Source organism: Furipterus horrens, unplaced genomic scaffold, assembly GCF_987537825.1.
Source record: "Furipterus horrens unplaced genomic scaffold, mFurHor1.1.pri manual_scaffold_5, whole genome shotgun sequence".
In the NCBI taxonomy this organism is placed as follows: Eukaryota; Metazoa; Chordata; class Mammalia; order Chiroptera; family Furipteridae; genus Furipterus; species Furipterus horrens.
Window position 1 is genome coordinate 161,972,282 of NW_028327175.1, and position 20,457 is coordinate 161,992,738.

General features: G+C 37.5%; 1 protein-coding gene across 8 annotated transcripts in view; it reads right to left on the reverse strand.

Annotated features, from left to right (window-relative positions):
- The window catches only part of ASCC1 (activating signal cointegrator 1 complex subunit 1), a 115,111-nt gene that overhangs the window by 36,416 nt on the left and 58,238 nt on the right, over nucleotides 1-20,457 (reverse strand). For all 8 annotated transcript variants that reach the window (XR_016511228.1, XM_090278179.1, XM_090278176.1 and 5 more), the window contains one exon: nucleotides 985-1,109. Coding sequence is in view for 7 of the 8 variants with exons in the window: in XM_090278179.1 (XP_090134305.1) it covers nucleotides 985-1,109 (125 nt within the window). In the remaining variant the exon portion in view is untranslated. The remainder of the gene's footprint in view (nucleotides 1-984; nucleotides 1,110-20,457) is intronic.

Genomic DNA, 20,457 nt, shown 5'->3' on the forward strand with positions numbered 1-20,457 from the left:
CACTTGGGGAGTGGGGATGGAAAGAAAAGATCCTTTTTGAAATGGAGGGTTGAAACAAGGTATTTAAATAATTTTTTTAACTTTATTCTTATTGTTGACACTATTATAGATGTCCCCATTCCCCCCCAACCCTGCTTTTCCCAGCCCCCTTCCCTCTGGCCATCGCCACACTGTTGTCTGTATCTATGGGTTATACACATATGTTCTTTGGCTCATCCCTTCACCTTCTTTCATCCAGTCCCCCCCTCCCTTCTGACAGCTGTCAGTCTGCCCTGTGTATCCATGTCTCTAAAACAAGACACTTTTATATGAAGACTCAGATTCCATAAGGGAAAAAAAAATTATTATTCTAACACAAAGTTTCTTACCTTTGGTGTTATTGACATTTTGGAGTGAATCACTCTTTGCTGTGGGGGCGGGGGGGTCTACACTGTGTGTTGTAGAGGGTTAAGCAGCATCCCTGGCCTCTACGCACTATATGCCAGTAGAAACCCACCTCTAGCCCCCTAACTGTGACAACCAAAAATGTCCTTAGACAATCCCAATATCCTCTGGGGTGGGGGTAGGGGGGTGCAAAATTGCCCCCAGTTGAGAACCACTGGTCTAACATTTACTTTTAGTAACTAATCTTCCTTCTTTCTTCATTTCAAAATAGGCCAGCAAGTATTGCATGGGGACATACTTATACTAAAATCATTATCCACTGTTTACCTAAAACTTACCTGGGCACCTTGTATTTTTATTTGGTAAATCTGGCAACCCATGTGTGACAGAAATAAAAGATTTGGTATGCCACAGTCTCATACTAGATATGTCCCTGCACACTTCCACTGTGCCCACTAAAACAAACCAACAGATTTAAAAAAAGAAGAGGATGATGATATATCAGAAATTCTTTGATAGCCAATTCTATTCAAATTCCAGGGATGATATCATTCGGTCTTACTAATCACAAACTGTGCCACAGTTCTATGGTGGACTCACCATTGGGGTCTTTCCTCAGTAGAGTATTCATGACGGTAGCATGGAGTTTCACACTAGTCCACTCTTTTACTATTAGTCCAGATGCCTGAAAACGTGCCAGTACTTGATCAACTAATTCCTGCAGCCTAGTAAAATCAAAGAAAGACGTACAGAAATCTTAGTAAACTCCTGAACCCCTGATTACTAATTCAACATTTATGAAGCATCTGCTCTGGCCCAATCACCATACAAGGCCCTGCTTAAGAGGAAGAATAAAAGGCTGCGGTCCCTACCATCATAAAGCCCACAGTCTTGTGAAGAAGACAAACATGGAAATAAATAACTGCAAAACATGATGATGAAAGTTAAGGGAGTGTCATCTGTACATGGAGAGGGTGAGGTTTTCACAGGAGGTTTAAACATGGAGGTTTATCATTTTGACAACAGAGCTCAAGAAGCCAAGCTCAACAGAGTTGCCTAAAAGGAAGTGCTTTATTAGTTCACCCATTCACAGAATCCGAGAGTAGTGTGGTTGATGTGTTTCTGCCAGGAAACACAGTGAGGTGTGGTACAACTCAGACATTGAGATAGATGAGCTCTATCTCAATGATGGCCCCTCATTCTAGTATTTCCATCAGAAAGCCCAGAGACAAGCCTTCACCTTTAAAACTTTCCCTTGGCCTTTTTGGAGATTTATGCTGCGTGTTAATTGTCTTATATGGCTCAAAATTATTTTTTTTTTAAAGTCACTGATGTGCTAATGAACAACAGATTTCAGTTTTTAGATTTCATGTTTTAGATGTACTAGTAGATACCCTTGGTGTCAAACACCACCTCTTTTCTTGGATTCCAGTAGCCCTGAGACAATTACAAAGTTTGTAAATCTTCCATTGTTTCTTGGGCCATGGCCCTGTGGTAAGCAGTTAGCAGCTTCTCCTTAAGCAGGGCTGGATGGGTTTGTTTTATGTGAGATGTGGGCCCAGTCCACCTTGCGGGGCCCATTTGTGGGCACTTGCCTCCAGCATTGTTCTTGCTGTAGCAGCTGAGCTGCTCAAGGCCTATCTCCAAGTGAACAACAGCCTCTGGGACCCCGTTATTGTTCACTCACTTAGATGTCAGCAAAATCAATCTTTTCCGCTTGCACTGTATACGCTGCAGCAAGAGGAAGTCATCCTTCCCTAGATGTTGGCTCAGGAGCCCAGAACTATTCTTTTCCCCTTTATGGTTTTCAGGTTCCAAAGTTCCAAATTAATCTTAAAATTCTAATTTCTTTATCTTAATTGTTTTTATCAACTACTGTCTGTTAACCAAAGAATATTTATAACACAAGTAAACCATAATTAATAACAATAAAATAAATACCCATGTCCCCTCCACCAAACTTCAGAAATAGAACACAGGATTGGAACTAGGGCACAAAATTTAAGGGGGTTTCTAAAACTGCAGTAACCAAGATAAATCATGTTTTAATGCAATATTTTTAAAGAGTTTATTTATTTATTTTTAGAGAAGGGAGGTAGAAAGGGAGAGAAACATCAAAACGTGATAGATACATCGATAGGTTGTCTCTTGCATGCCCCCAATTGGGGACCTGGCCTGCAACCCAGGCATGTGCCCTGACTGGGAATCGAACCAGCCACCTTTCAGTTCTTAGGCCAGCACTCAGTCCACTGAGCCACATCAGCCAGGGCTTAATGCAATAGTTTTAAAAAATCAAAATAAATCCAAAAAAAATCTACAATGAACACAGTATCAAAATTTTGAATGGAGATGGGATCAGAATTACTAAGGTCCTTTGCCTTGGACTCCAGGTCAGCTTGGCATGGGATAGAACATTACAATATACCAGTTCCTCCAGATGCTCTCTGCTCTGGAGAGCCCAGTGACTCCCTGCTGCCTGTCCCAGTGCCTACTGGAGCAGCCCCATGCCCCCAGCACTCTTCAATATGCACATTTTCTCATCAGGCCTTCTCCACTTAGCATGACAACAGCCATCTCTGTGCCTCCTATTCCATGACCACAATGATCACCCCCTCTCTCCTTCCACCTGTACAAATTGTACCCAAGTCAAATCCTACTTCCCCATGAAGCCATTATAACTACCCTAACACCTCTATTCTCCCCATATCTGTGAATAGTGACTTTTGTCCTCTGAAATGCTGCCCCTGCTAATAAGGTGTGCTCTACTGAGGATTCTCAGAAATGTACCCTTAATATTTCAAGTTTGTCTGTCTTGTTCTCCTACGAGATTATATGCTCCTTAAGAGCATATTATATTTGTCTCATATATTCCAGAGCATAATTATATTTGGCTTTCAATAACAGTTGGCTGTGATTAGTTAACTGATGAATTTGATTAATTAAAAAGTGAGAATTGAATGTAAAAAATAAAGTAAAATAAAATAAAAATGATATAAAATAAGCATAGTCTTGAAGGATCATTAAATACTTGTAGATAAAACCAGGAAAGGAAGGACATGACTTCAAGCAGAAGAAAGAACAGGTGCAATGATGCCACAGCATTCAAGATCACAGCTTATTTGGGAAGCTGCCAATTATTTAATATAGTTATAACAGAAAAAGAGAGAAAAGGGTCAGTGCAGATGAGCTGAATATAAGTGGTAGTTAGAAGTCACAGAAATTTTTAATAAGGGAGTATGGGATCAGATGTCCATTTTTGAAAGCTAACTCTGGCAGGGTAGAAAACATTTTAGAAGGGGAAAAGACCAGCAGTACAGAAGTCAGCTAGGCGGTACTATAACAGTACAAATAACGACAAACACAATGTGGCAGGCAATATTCTAATCACCTTACATATGGTAAATCATTTAAGCCTCATAAAAATTATTATCCCTATTTTACCAGTGAGGAAACAGAGACACAGAGAAGTTATTAAACTTGACCAAAGTCACATGACTAGTAATGGGAGATCCAAAATTAGAACTCATTCAGTCTGGCCCAGAGTACATGCTTTAAGGACAGTGCTATAAAGGGGGAAATGATGAAGATATAAACTATGGCAGAAGCCATGAAAACTGAGACAAGGGAATGGATTCAAAAGAGCAATACAAGAGAGAAGTGTCCTCAGACACGCTGCTAAAGCAGAGGGAGCGGTTGAGAATGACTCCGGGAGGCTGTTTTAAATAACCAGACGGGTCACTGACCAACGTGGGGAGCTGTGGAGAAACAATTGCTACTGTTATATTGTGTTGTTGGGGGGCGGGGGGAGCCGGAAGGGGTTGTTAATACTTTGTGTGCTTTTGAATATGTGGCAGAGGATATCAAGTAGGACATGTCCAGGAGAGAGACGGATATAAAGTCTGAAGCTGATGAAAAAAGCTGGGCAAAAGATACAGATTTGGGAGTTATCAGTGCAAAAACAGTGGTTGAAAGCATGGGACAGATGCAGCCACAGAGGGAGGGCGGATTCAGAGGAAGCCAAGAAGAGAGCTAAGGAGAGAGCCCTATGGGATACTCCTATGTAAGGGACAGAGAAGGAACCAGCGAAGTCAATTGATAAGGATGAGGAATAAGAAAAGGAAGACTTCAGAAAGGCTGAAAGGAGAATGACAAGAAGGAAAAAGGAAAAATCAGTGTAGTATAGTGCTATAGAAAAGTAAAGGAACATGGGGCTTTTGGGAGGGGGTTACTCTGAGTGAGTCAGGGAGGATTTTCAGCAGAAGAATGGCAAGATCTAACTGCTATTTTAAAGGGAAATCTCTGGCTGCCATATGGAGGCAAGGATGGAAGCAGGACAGCAGTTCACACAGAGCCTGTCACAGTAATCCAGGTGGCTGGGTGGCAGCAGTGGAGGTGGTGAGATGTGGTAGCTTTTCTGATATACTTGAGTCAAGACTTGAAGGTGATTCCAGAAGAATTTTTGTCCTCAATAACTGAAAGACTGAATATCAAAAAATACAACATATTCAAGGATTTGTGAGAAATTGTGTAGAGAGGGAATGGCAGTGATGAAAAGAAAAGGCAGGCAGAAGCCAGGCTGTGAAGCTCCTGCAGGTCAGGCAGGGTGGGACTCATTTGCTAGGGCATAAGAAATCACAGATGGTTTGCAAGAAGCAAGATACAACGGGAAAAAGTAAGGCATGGAAGCCAATGAAGGGAGATGTTGTGCTTCCTTACATAATTATCTTAAGTATTTTTCTGATTACAAAAATAACACATGTTCATTATAGATAAAAATGGAAAATGCAGAAAAGCACAAACAGAAAATCTCACCATCCACAGATAAACACTTAACTTTTTGTTATATAATTTAAATCTTTTTCTACAGGAACATATCAATTTTAAAAAGGCAAAACATTTTTCTATAACTTGCTTATTTCACTTAATATTTTTTATGTTATAAAATATTTTTCTGAAATATTATTTTAGATACCTTTTCTTTTAAAATAGTCACACAAGGATATGTTTATTGATTTGGGGGGGGGCAATGATTGGTTGCCTCTCATATGCAGCTCAGCCGGGGATTGAACCTGCAATCTTAGGTATATGCCCTGACTGGGGATCAAACCTGCAACCTTTTGTTGTACAGGATGACGTGCCAACCAACTGAGCCACCCAGCCAGGGCCACTTTACATATCTTTTAAAGGAGTTTAAACCAGCAATTAGAAGGACAAACCAATAAAATATTGATACAAATGGAGAAAGAGGACTGATTCAAGAAAATGGTTTTGTTCCTACATTCCTAAGGTGAAAATAAAATATATTCACACTGCACATAACTCTGATTTTGTAGTTAACGGATTTAATTTACTGTGCATGTGAATCTCCAATATACCTAGAGTATATTGGGTTTAAAGTTTCTTATTAACTAACACCATCACAGAGCCATAAAGTTTTAAAATATTTATTAATATTATAACACTGTGAAATACACTTCAATTATGAATCACAACAGAATGACACCTCACTTTTCTCTCTCCTTTATTAAAGAAAAAGAAGTGGCTAGGGAGTTCAGCTATATAGAAACAGGAAGCAAGAAATACTAGAAGAAGAAAATCAAGTAGACTAAATGAAAGAAACCAGTTTCCAGCTTTTTCTTTCTGGAAAATTAAAAAATTCCATCTAATTTACAGACTCAGAACTCTGAAGTGGCTAAAGTCCTTTAAAAAGTTCTTGTCTAGCCTTGGCTGTTGTGGCTCAGTTGGTTGGAGCACTGCCCTGTAAACCAAGTGGTGGCGGGTTTGATTCCTAGTCAGGGCACAACCCAGGCTGTGGGTTCAATTCCTGGTCAGGGTGCGTAGAAGGAGGCAACCAATCCATCTTTCTCACTCTTTCCTTCTCTTCCTTCCTCTCTCTCTAAAGGTAATAAAAAGAAAAAAATATGTCCGCGGGTGAGGATTAAAAAATATATTTAAAAAAAAAAGTTTTTGTCTAACCTGTTCATTTTACACAAGAGGAAACAAAACACAAACAGGTTGAGTTGCTCAAAGGCAGAACAGTGGGCTCAGAATCCAAGTCTCCTAGCAGCTTCTTTGTTCTGTTATCAATTCACTGTGTACACCATAAAGCTTAGGTTCATAGGTGACAAATATTTTTGGAGTTCTTTTAAAACGACTTTTAATGGTACTTGTGTATAAACACTAAACTTCAGGTTGATGTCATGAATACTACATTTCATAATTATATCAGTATATTTTTACCAGTATAGTCTTTCAATTCTTACATCATTGATTCTTTCCTGTTTAACTATGAATGAGTCACAAAGCTTCTCTCTCCTTTGCTTCTTCATGAATGAATTAAAAATGATATAGGGTTGCTATAAGAAAAATACAAATTATTCTTATGCAGTTTTATCACTTAGCTAATGCTTTGAGTCTGAAAACAGAAGCCATTTATTAATGCCCTAAATCTAAGCTCTTAGTTTAAAGGCCTGTAAGGCTCAAGCACGCCAGAGCCATTTTTACAGATAGGGACTGCAGAATGATCGCAGATTCCCTAGAAAATGAAAATTTCAGGCTTTTGTTGGATTTTTTCTTTCCAATTTAATTCAGTTCTACTTAATTAACATTTCCTGAGTGCTTACTGGACACAGGCATTATGCTAGACACTACCAGAACAAGAAACTAAGTAAACATAGTCCTGGTTATTAAGGAGCATATAATCTATTAAGATAACTATAAAGACAACTTTGGTAATGACACAAGCAAGTCAAGGTATTCTGAGTAATTTAAATGTTGAAGAGATTATAGCTTGAGTGGTACAGAATAGACTACTATGAGGATGGGCTTAGAGGACAGGAACCTAACTTGACTCAAGTCAATTTTGTTTATCAGCTGATGAGTAAATAACTTAAACAAACAACAAACATTCACTGAACATCTACTATAAACTATGAATTATAAAAGGCACTGAACATACAATGCTGAGTAAGACACACTCTCTGCTCCCAAAACACTATGAGTATTTGAGAAAAAGAAGCAGAAAAGACAGTAAGAAGGAAAGATAGCATTTGGACACAAAAGAGTGAGTAACATGAGAGAAATTTTAGTCACTAGAAATAATATTAACAAAGACAGACAGGATCATCAAAAAGTAGTGAAGCTAGTTGGGGTTTGGGGCAAGTATAAGACCATGGAAGATCAAGTTCAAATATTAAGTTGGCTTTTTAAAAATGTTTTATTAATTATGTTATTACAGTTGTCTCAAATTTTTCCCCCTTTGTCCCCTTCTGCCTGGTACCTTGCTTCCCTCCAGCAATCCCACCCCCCTTAGTTGATTCCATGGGTCATGCATATAGGTTCTTTGGCTTCTCCATATACTTTACTATTCCTAGTGTCACCCTGTCCATTTTGTACCTACCAGTTATGATTCTTGATCCCTGCATCTTTTCCTTCATCCTCCCCCCCCCGCACTGATAACTCTCCAATATGATCTCCATATCTATGGTTCTGTTCCTGTTCTAGTTGTTTGCTTAGTTTGTTGTTTTTTAAGATTTATTTGTTGATAGTTGTGAGTTCGTTGTCATTTTAATATTCATAGTTTTGATATTATATAAGTCCCTTTAACATTTCCTGTAATAATGGTTTAGTGATGATGAACTCCTTTAGCTTTACCTTGTCTGGGAAGCACTTTATCTGCCCTTCCATTCTAAATGATAGTTTTGCTGGATAGAGTAATCTTGGCTGTAGGTCCTTGCTTTTCATCACTTCGAATACTTCTTCCAGTTCCTTCTTGCCTGCAAAGTTTCTTTTGAGAAATCAGCTGATGGCCTTATGGGAACTACTTTGTAGGTAACTCTCTGCTTTTCTCTTGCTGCTTTTAAGATTCTCTCTTTATCTTTCACCTTAGGCATTTTAATGATGATGTGTCTTGGTGTGGTCCTCTTTGTGTCTAGCTTGTTTGGGACTCTCTGTGCTTCCTGGACTTGTACATCTATTTCCTTCACCAAATTAAGGAAGTTTTCCTTCATTATTCTTTCACATAAGTTTTCAATTTCTTGCTCTTACTCTTTTCCTTCTGGCACCCCTATGATTCAGATGTTGGCATGTTTAAAGTTGTCCCAGAGGTTCCTAAGCCTCTCCCTCATTTAATCAACTCTTATTTCTTCATTCTGTACTGGTTGACTGTTTATTTCTTCCTTATGTTCCAAATCATTGATTTGAACCCCAGCTTCCTTCTCTTCACTATTGATTTCCTGTGGATTTTTCTTAATTTCACTTAGCGTAGCCTTCATTTCTTCCCTTATACTTTTGCCATACTCAGTCATTTCTCTGAGCATTCCTATCACCAGTGTTTTGAACTCTGCATCTGATAGGTTGGCTTTCTTTTTTTTGCTTAGTTCTTTTTTTGGAGTTTTGATCTGTGCTTTCATTTGGGCCATATTTCTTTGTCTCCTCAATTTGGCAGCTTCCCTGAGTTTGCTTCTGTGTATTAGAGCTATGACACCTGTTATGTTGTAAGGGGCAGAGCCTCATGTATTCCTTAGTGTGGGGCAACCCATTTCATCACTTTGTGGTGCTGTATGTCAGGGAGGGATCTGAGAGAGAACAATGCCAATTGCTTGGCACTCGCCCCTTTTCCAGTCACTTCACCTGCTTCCCATATTCAATAGACACCGCTCTAGCTGCTGTCCTGGTGGTGGTTCCCAGAATGGGTGGGTTTGCATATGTTCTTGGACTGTGGGGGCCCTCTAAACCAACTCTCCTGAGAGACTAGCAATTTATTCTGCCGCGTCAACCCCACTTGTTTTCACAGCCAGAAGCAACGAGGCTTTATTTTCCTGGCCTTGGAACTGTGAGCTGCACAGTCTGGCCTGCGACTAGGATCACTCCCCAGGTGTCCCTCCCAGCTTTTATCATATGCGACTGCTTTTTCTGCCCACCAGCCGGTGCAGCCACTGCCTTGCCACCCACTGCCACTGCTGCTCCGAGTCCTCTCTGCCCTGGCTCCCCGGCTTTGCCCCTCCTACCCGTCTGGATAAGTATTACTTCTTTATATCTTTGTTGGACTTCCACGCAGTTCAATTTTCTGGCAGTTCTGGTTGTTTTTTTGTTTTGAGGTAGATGTAATCTTTCTTATGGTTGTGGAAGGAGGTGAAGCATTATCTACCTACACCTCCATCTTGGCCAGAAGTCCTTTAAGTTGGTTGCATACCAAAAGATCTTGAATACTAGACTGAGGAATATGAATTAATTCAAAAGATGATGTAAAATAATGGGAGATTTTTAAGCAAGTCCTATGGTATATAAGTTATAGCTTAGGAGCACTAATATAGCAGTACTTTATAGGATCTATACACACAGACATAAAAGTCATGTCTAGGCAATATTTCATAAGAATGAACTGTAAAACAATATGCATAATATGATCCTGTTTGTGTATAGGACTCTCAGCAGTGTTTGCTCTGTTTATAACCCATTTGGGAGGAAAATTGGGAGAGTCAGGGAAGAGAAAAGAGTCATTCAATTTTCACTTTACTCATCTGTAAGAGTTTAATCTTATAACAGAAAACAATGTAAAAAGAAGCAGCTTAGCTGTGAAAGGAAGATGGCAAACTGGAAGACAGGACAGTGATGCTGGGCTGTACAGTTGTAGAATTTAACTCTATCTACACACATACATACATCTCTCTCATTTTCTTGTCATCCAGCTTCTTTTCAACAAAAAGTAGTCTGTCTCTAATTATTTTTAATCCCCTTTGTCTGCCCCTTAATAAGCACAGGCTTTACAGTGAAACAGAGCTAGGTCAAACCATAATTCTGCCACTTACAAACACAAACTAATTACTGCTGACCTTGACCCAACCAAGTATACCTGAACAAGTATAACTTGCCTGTTATAATAACATTTTTAAAAAGTCAGATAAGCTAAAAAAATGGGCAATCCAGAAATAACCACTGGTAAAATTTTTATGTATTCAAATTAAGTGATTTACTTCTCTCTTGCTCTTTCTTCCCATTTTTTCAGGGGTAAAAAGAGTAAATGTATATTTACAAATTGTTCTATAATCTGTTCTCATCACAAAAATACTCCATAGTGAATATTTTCCATTTTTCCAAGACACTTTTTAGTTAATCCCTACTATTCTCTACTCTAAAAATGCTCTAGTTTTTCCCCCACCTATATAATTTTGATGAATATTTAGACTGTTTCCATTATTGCCGTTACACACAATGTTGTAATACACAATGCTGTAATAAATATCTCCCCATATAGATATCTGTCCACGTATCTTGATTAATTCCTTTGGAAAAATGTCTATAGAGAGAATTAGCAAGTCCAAGAAATATTAAGGAAAACTAAGGAAATAAAGTGCCACCTTGCTTTTTTTAAAATTTATACTCTTACCAGAAGTGACCTTCTCATGTCACTAATCAAACACCTATTCAGTGCTCTTCTACTTTTAAAATTTGTGTTTTCTTGCTCTGACCAGTGTGGCTCAGTTGGTTGGGCATTGTCCCACAAAGCGAAGGTTTGAAGGTTCCATTCCAGGTCAGGGCACATGCCTGGGTTGGGGGTTCAGTCCCTGATCAGGGGCATGTGAGAGGCACTGAATCAATATTTCTCTCCTCTCCCTTCCTTCCCCTCTCTCTAAAAACAAATAAAATATTAAAATTTTTAAAAAATAAAATTTATGTTTTCTTTTAATAGCTTAGTTCTTAAATAAATTTAAGGTCCCCAAACATGATAGGTTTAAATTAAAAAATGCATTATTAGCAACAGAGAGGACTATTATTCAATACACAATGATAAAAGATTCAATTTACTATGAAGTATTATTAGATTAAGCCAAATTTGTTTAAGTAATATTTGGGAGAAACTGAGAAACCCAATATTATAGGAAAAGATTGCAACATATCTTCCAATTACTGGGGTGGTCATTTTACCCATTTGCGTATCCCTTATGGTGACTAAAAGAGTACCTGGTGCTTTGTTAGTACTAAATTATTTATTTTAGGATATTTATCTTTTGTCCAACCACTTGTTAGCACTTTTACAGATCTCTTATCAATTTTAGAACTTTTCTTAGTAGACTGTTATGTTACCTGCAAATAATGATAATTTTTGTCTTCTTTTCAAGTGTCTGTTTTATACTTTAGGTATTATTAGCCTCAAGTTTCAGAACAACATGTCTAAGAGTAATGGTTATTGTGGGCAGCCACGCTTTATTTCTGATTATAAGTAGAATTAACACAGTGAATATTACCATTCAATATGATTGTTGATTTTTCCTTGAAAATAGATAGTTATCATATTAGGCAATATCTTTCTATTTCTATTTTCTGAAAGATTCTAATTAAAAAATAGTTTGGATTTCATCAGAAGCCTTTTAGGCATGTACTTAGATATTATTTCTATGTTTATTATGTAAGATATTATTATCAATAGGTAGGTATCTTGGTCTTAATTCATCTTTGCATTCCTGAGATATACCAGCTTAGTCATAATGCATCATATTCATCTGATTCCTACACTCCACTTTCAGAAAATTGCCAAATTAAGCAGATATTATTATCCTTGTGTTCATGTGTCAATTCTCGTTGTTACTGTTCTAGTTTTTTCCTGAATTACTGTAACAGCTTTTAAATATTTCCCCATCCCATTTCTGACTCTTTGTTTCAATTACATATGTAGTATATAATTGTATTAAATTTATATAAGACCATTTGGGGAGAAATGACATCTTTATGAAACTAAGTCATCACTGAACATGGGTGTCTCTCAACTTATTTATGATTTCCTGAAAAAAAGGTCTTGCACATACTTTGTTATGTTTATTCCTCAGTACCTTCTGTTCTTTGTTGTGCTGTAAATGGAGGATGACTTTTTTAAATGATGTTTTGTGTTTGCTACTGGTGTATACAAAAGCAACTGATTTTATAGCCAATCACTTTGCCAAACTCTCTTATTATTTATAATAATTTGATAATTGTAGATAACCTTGTTTTATTTCTGGTCAGAAAATGTGATTTGGAAGATACCAACTCACTGAGATTTATTAAGCCTTACTTTATGATCTACTATGTAATCGGTTTGCTTTAACTGATTCATGAGCCTGAAAAGAACATGAATTCTTTAATGATGAGTATATAACTTCAGAGATAACTATTATGTTAAATTTGCTATTTGTTAAAATCTTCTGTATCTTTACTGATTTTATAGCTGCTTAATCTACCAATAATTGGAAGACGTGTTACATTCTCTTCCTATAATGTTGGCTTTCTCAATTTTTCCCCAATAAACTATTAATTATATAAATTAGGCTTAATCTACTTTTAGATTGTTCTTTTTGCTTCATACAAATTTAGATTACATCTTCCTGGTAAATTGAACCTTTTATTATTATGTAACAGTCCTCTCTATTGCTAATAATGCATTTTTTCTTTAAGCTTATCATGTTTGATATTCATTCTGTTACGATAATTTCCTTTTGCTATGTGCCTACTATATCTTTTTCCTTTTTATTATTTCAGCTGTGGGGTCAGAAGAAAACTTTTCTCTACCCTTTAAGGTTCTTTTTGGCTGGTCTTATAATTTAATCTAAATGAGACTGATTAATAAGAGAAAATAATCCCATTTAATTATACACATATGTATGGAAACCCACATACTTGAAAGGTTCAAAGACAGGGAAAATGAGGAATTATATGACATTCATATTATGGGGGAAGGTACCTTGGGAGCTTCAGAGGGAAAGAAAGTCATTAGCAGAACAATAAGAAGAGTAGATGTTCAGTAATTAGAAGTTTGCCCTGCCATACAGGTTACAAAAAGTTATTTCTGGTGATCACTCTTATGGGCAAGGCCCCTAATTTAAATTCTTTAAGGAAGAAGTAAGAGTTTCTCATGAGCCTGTAGGGTCTCAACTGCCATCAGCTCAAAATACTTCACATGCCCAAGGAGCACATTCTGGGGAGGTCTGTTCTGAACTCCTTTACAACTTCATGCTGTGGATATATCTCTTGTAAAGAACATATAACTGAATTCTGTTTATGTCTAATCTTATAATATCGTTCTTAAATGGTGAGTTTATTTCATTAACATATAAGTATTATATGCCTGGACTTCTTCCTACCATCTTACTTTTTAATTTCTACTCATTCCACTTCTTTTCTACACTTCTTACCCTTATATGGGCTTACTTCGTATTTGTCCCTTTTCCTTTTTCTATTTCTTTGAAATTTATTCCCGCTATTTTCAGATTTTTGAAACTTTACTATGCACATTTAGCTTAACAAAATTAAATAATACCTTAATAACCCTCTCCCAAATAATAAAAAATCTCTAAAATATTTCAGTTCCAGAATTTCCATCAGTCCTGACTTGCATGCTGTTAGCTGACATTCATGTTAGCTGAGCAATGTTAATTCTATCATTTTTTTAAAATTCTCCCAATTATATAGACAATGCTTGCCATTTTAAGTATTCACCATTCCTTTCTGCATCTCAAACCTTTCTGATTCATCTTCCTTTTTTGAAACATATCCTTTAGAAGTTCCTTTACTGCAGTTATCTCATGGTGATAAATTCTCTGAGTTTTTGTCTTTGTTTTTAAAATTATTTTTTCTAAATACACAATTCCATTATTTTCTCTAGAAAATATTCTGCTGTCTTGTGGGTTCTATTGTTGATACTGAAAAGTCCACTGTTTTTATAATTGTCAATCTTTTGTAGGTGACTTCTTTAAAGATTTTATTCTTTGTCTTTAGTGTTTTGCAGTTCCATTATGATTTATCCTGATGTGGATTTTGTATTTATTCTACTCGTATTTAATCTTTTTTCTCTTATCTATTGCTACTGCCTCAGCCCAGCCCCTCTAAATTCTTTACATGGCCATCTCTTGTTGTTCTACCTCTCTCTCATTATGCCTCTTCTACACCTGGAATTTGCTAGGCTTTTTCTTGCCTCAGGGCCTTTGCTCTGCATTTTCTTTTGCCTAGAACAAAAGGTGAGGAGAGCTTCCCACCTCCTTACCAATTCCTTAGACAGGCTTTTCTTGACCCAGCTCACCCTCAGTCATGATATTTTCTCTCTTTAGTAGAGCACTATTTTCCCCCTGCTTCATATTTATCACACTTTGCAATTATATAGTTATGTGTTATTTGTTAACATCTGTTTTCTCCATTAGCCTGAAAACTACATGGGGACAATGACTGTATCTGGTTTTATTAACCATTCTATATTCATAGCCTGGCACAGTGCCTGGCACAAAGTGGACATCAATAAATTTTTGTTAAATAAAAAAATGACCAAATGAAAACCCAACTCTTTACATGATATATAACAGTGCTTCTAGAGCAGCCCTTGCTATTTATTCCCTTTTCCTAAAATGCTACTCCCTTAGCCTGAAAGCTCCTTTTTCAGCCAAGAAAACCTCCTCTCTGAAGCCCTCCCTTGCAAAATCTGCACTCAGAAGGACATAGTTTTGCTACCCACCTATGCACCCCTAGAACTTGTATCATGACTACAGACAACTGCCTTCTCCTCAAGACAGAGCCTTAGGGTCTGTCTACTGTCCCTCACATACAGGGCATTTGAAAAACACCTGTGGTTTGAAAGAGAGACTGGAAATGCCCTCTAGAGTGAAATAACCAATGGTGACAGGTGTTTGAGGGGATAAGAAGGAATGGAGTCACAGAACAAGTAAAGGGATTAACATCATCGGAGACACTGTACGCCATTCTTCAGAAAGAAAGTGAAATTGAGTGGGGTGGGTACAATGAAAATAGGTAGACTGTGAAGGAAAAAGTAAGGAGACTGATGAACTGACTTCGTGTGCTCAGTAAAATGTGAGGAAGCCATTCTTCTGAGAGGGGCACAGCTGGAGTCCTGAGAAAGTAACAGACGGCACAGAATAGCCACTGTGTTCAACACTTAACTCTGAGCAATAGACACTCCTAAGTAGTGAGTAAAAGGTTGAACACAAATTCCTTATCCAGTCATGCTTTACCAAACCCAAGGATGCATCAGTAAATGAAGCTACACTGTCTGCTGTTCCCAGAGAAAAAAAATCCGATCTAAGTCGCTCCATCCTAAAGGTCAAGCACTTCACAGTCACACAGTCAATCATTTGAAGAGAATCTTTGATTTAAAATACATGAAATCACACAAAGAAAGTTGAGTGTTTGTATTTTTATTACAACATGGTCTCTCCCTCATGCCTCTTACGTTGAGCTGTGTCTTCCCACACAAAGAAATGTAAAAGATTGAATGTTCCTTAAAAACAAGGTCATGTCCTACTAAGTTCTGTATCAAGTACATGTAAAATACTTTGCACAAAGAAGGCATTCAAATAGCTTTAATATTGAATCAAATAAGAGGTGTACAAGTTCCTGAGATACTATAGTTTGGGGAAGAACTTATACATCTTTTTGAAGTAACACAAATGTGTCTCTTGTGAAGGAGGAATGAGCAATAAATAGAAAAAATAAAATAGGGCAGTAAAAGAGGTGGGAATTACTCACAAATGTTCTTCATTGATCACACAAGTGGATTCAGTAGACATTTCACAAGACCTTTCAATTTACAAGGCCTTGTCAACACCAAGTGTATAAAATTTGTAAGGACTGGGTCTGTGGCAACATAGACATCTAGCTCCTATAGCTCTTGTTTTTCTTCCAATTTGTAAAAAAAATAATATAAATGGAGCCACTTTAAAACAGAGTCAGAGTTGTCCTGACCAGTGTGGCTCGGTTGGGCATCATCCCAAAAAGCGCAAGGTTGCTGGTTCAATTCCTGGTCCGGCATATACCTAGGTTGCAGGTTTGGTCCCTGGTAGGGGTGCATACAAGAGGCAACTGATCAATGTTTCTTTCTCATATGGATGTTTCTCTCCCTCTCTTTCTCCCTCCCTTCTCCTCTCTCTATAAGTAAATAAATACAATCTTTTTTAAAAATGGAGTCAGAGCTGCCACCATCCCAGAGAACTGCCTTGGGTATCTTACTCCTCAGACCTTTGGAACGTTTAAACTGTGCAAACTAACCTTTGGACTAAGCCTAAAGAAATACTGTACCCTAATAACTGTTTGCAAAGGTGAGAAGAAAGCAGATATTATGACTGCTGGATTGAAAATTTAAAATATTCTTTAGAATTAGCATCTCTGTGTTAGCGTATCTGCGCCTACAGAAATGCCTTCCTTCTACTGATGCAATTGATGTAATCATTATCCTTTACCTTACCTTCCTTATCGGGAACACTATTTGGGTTTCTGCCTGAATTGGTGCTCCTCAAATACCTATTCTTTGGGGTATCAAAAAAAAAAGCTTGTTGCCTCTCACTTTGGCTTCTCACATTTATTTTTAGGTTAACAAATTTCAAAAACTTATTAATTCTCTATACTTGAAGACCTCCTATAGAACTAAGTGTCTAATCATTAAAAGCAAAAGGTAAACATATCCAGTTAGAAACACTCAAGGCAATGACTTTATCATCCTTTCTCAGTGACCACTTTTTCCTTCTAAGGGCCACTAAGAATAGAGTAAATCAAATCTGTAGAGTCTATGACACATGTATGTTATAACAGACTTAAAGCCCTAAATTAGTAAATATTCACTATTTTATCTCATGAAACACTGTAACCCCATGTAAATTTTTCATATAACTTCATGCTGACTGCATATCTATGAGACTGTCACAGATATCAGTCTTACAAGAGTAAGTTTACACTAGTACTGACAAAAATTAAGTAAATCTCATAATAGAGGATAATGAAACAAATTGAGAGGTCAGGCTGAGTGGCTATGATGCCCTATAAAGTTACAAAGGTTAATCAAAGAAATTAAAATCCCAACTTTAATTACTTAAAAAGTAAGTCAGCCAAAAAGAATTAAAAACAGCTCTACTCACAATAGCCAAAGGGTAGAAACAATCCTATTGTCCATCAACTATGAATAGATAAGTGAATGTAGTATTTCCATACAATGAAATATTATTCAGCCCTAAAAAGGAAATGAAGTACTGATACATGCTACACCATGGATTAATCTTGAAAACATGATGTGGAATGAAAGAAGCCAGACAGAAAAGGCCATATATTGTATGGTTCATTCTTAGGAAATATCCAGAATAGGCAAATCTATACAGTCAGTAGATTAATGGTTGCCAGAGTGGACTGTGGGGAGGAGGGGAAGAAAGGAGTTTATGGGAAGTAACCTCACAGGATGATCTGATCATAAATTCCTAACTGGGCAGGTCACGGTGGGTTGTCATGCCCCAGGCATAACTTCTTTAGTGTAAGGTTTTAAGCCAGCCCTGTCCATTGTACTTGTACATCTAGGTTAGCATACCTTTGAAATACCAGAAGTAATACTCCTCCAAGGGGATATTAACTCTCAAGAGAGCACACATCTTGTTAACTATTCTGTAATCCAATCCTTGCCTTGCTTTCTCCAATCTTCCTAACATCCTCTCCCTTCTTGACTTCAAATGCGTAACAGAAGCTGCAAAACTGTTATTCTGTCTGGAGCATTTGAGATCTTACTCCCCGGCATATATCACCAGATTAGCTTAAATAAACTCTTACAAAAGTTCTCTACAGATTTCGATGTTCTTATGTCAACACACTGAATTATACACTATAAAATGGTTAAAATGGTGAATTTTATATTATGTGAATTTTACCACTGCCCATGGCTGGGTAGCCCAGTTGTTTAGAGCATTATCCTGATACACCAAGGTTGTGGGTCCAATCCCCAGTCAGGGCACATATAAGAATCAACCAGTGAATTGCATAAATAAATGGAATAACAAATTGAGATTTCTTTCTCTCTCTCTCTCTCTCAAAATCAATCAACCAACCAATCAATAAAAAGAATTTTACTACTTTCAAAAAAATGTGGGTTACAATTTTCTATTTTACTCTAGAAATAAAAATTAGAACATAGTTTTACCCTACTTAACCTAGCATACACATACTGAGAACCTTTATTATGGCATAGGGGTTCAGAGATATCTGTGTATTCCTCAGTCAAGTTACTTAAGCTCTCTGAACCTTCCTGATCAATAAAACGGGCCTAATAATACTATCTACCTTATACAGGTGCTGTGAAGGCAAAATGGAGATGATATAATCTAAGCACAGTGCCAGACAAGAGTAATTGCTGCCCAAAAGTTAGCTATAATTTCCCTGGAGACAATGCAATCTTAAATGTTAGAAATAAAATCTTACTTAGATTGAGGCAGATTAATAAGAAGCTAGGAAAATACCTTGGCAAGTGGAGTGGGGAAACTGAGACAGATAGCTGAACACATTGCCAGATACAGATGGTCACCAGGGCAGTGAATCCCTGATGCCTAGCAATGGGCAAAACTGGTGGCGGACTTCGCCCTCAGGGTGGCCATTCCTTCCCAGGCATCTCTCTGGTCACCAGGTTTAGACCCCCTGCCCTGGCACTGAGCAATCAGTGGAGTCCACAGTGCTGAAAGGGCACACCTGGAGAAGCTGGTAAGTATTCTATGGAGATCCTCCCTGAGACCTCCACTAAGATCCCCACCTTTGGAAAGCAGATAAACACCCCTCAAGACAAAGAAGCCAGCACGGGTTCTCTTTCGCAAATACCCACTCGAATCTCTTTTCTGGTGAATTTTCTTTCTTGTCAACATTAAGGGTCCCCAGGAGACTTAGAACTAGGGAAGCAGTGGGCAGCAGCAGCTCATCCTGGACTAACCCCCTGAACCTGTCCCCAAGGCTCCCTTTTCTCTGACTCTCCAGAGAACTGACAGCAGGCCCACCTTGGCTCAATTCTTTCCAGAACATTTTTAGAGCCTCAAAGTAGCAGCCCCTCCTAGTCTCTCTCCTGTTGCTTCTTCCATCCTAAGCCTGCCCTTGTTTCACTGATCCCAGCTTTAATAAGCATACTTTCCAAATCACCTGGCCTTGTGTTGTGAAATTTTTCCTGCACGAAGTCAAGAATCGACACATTACTGGCTGACCTTAGGCAGACCCACTCTGGGCCCCGTCCCATTTCCAGTAATAAAATCAGAGGTTGGTCATGAGCTCCTGAACTATTTTTATAATAGTTATATGACATTATTTGCCTTTTTCACTGTAATGACATTTGCACTGAAAAAGCAATGATAAAACTGCTGGTACCTTAACATAAATTAAGGCAGTAGCACCAAATTGTACTAGTAGTAATATATTCTTCACTATACATAGTCTTAAAAATCAAAAAATCCAGTTTCATTTATCCTTAATGAAGCAGTAAAAACAATGTTATAAACCTCAGCCGTTGAGCGCACTCCTTTGTAATCGCCTGTGTGGTGAAACCGGTAGTCTGTATAGAGCATGTGGGCTGGATGCTGAAACAGCTTTCTAGAGGAAAGGAATTTGTGGGATTGGTTGGGTTGTGAACTAAACTAGCCTCTTTGTCCACACAACACAATTTTTACTTGAAAGAAACAACTGAGAGACAAATTACAGTTATTCGGACCTGCCTATTTAGCAGACATTTTTCTTTTTCAAAAAAAGAACTTCAAGAAAAAAAAAATCACTATTATTTTCTACCAATAATGAAATCTAAGCATTCAAATAAAAATTCAAGTTCTAGAAAACATGTATCTGCCGCTATGAGCTTGACAGGTCCCCCAATACTTAAAATTTTTGATGAAATTAATAGTGATATTAACATGTGTTTTTAATATCACATAATGAAATTGTCAACATTTGGAAGATCTGCATAACTCAGTGAAACAATATTTTCTAAATGACCAACATTACAAAATAATGCATGAGTTAAAGATCCAGGCAAAATACAAGATAAACCAATGGATTTTAATATAAGAGTATGAAATGTACATTAATATAGTTTCAGATTTCACACCACAACTGACCTTTAAGAAACTATGACTTTCAAGTTTTGCTGTAGTATTAAATATTCACAACTGTCTGAAAGGCCATTAAAGTACTCCTCAATTTTTCCAACTACATTTCTTAAATAACATAATCAAAACCGCATATCACAATATATTGAATATAGAAGCAGATAACAAAACTCAGCTGTCTTCTATTAAAGAAATATACAAAACTATAAAA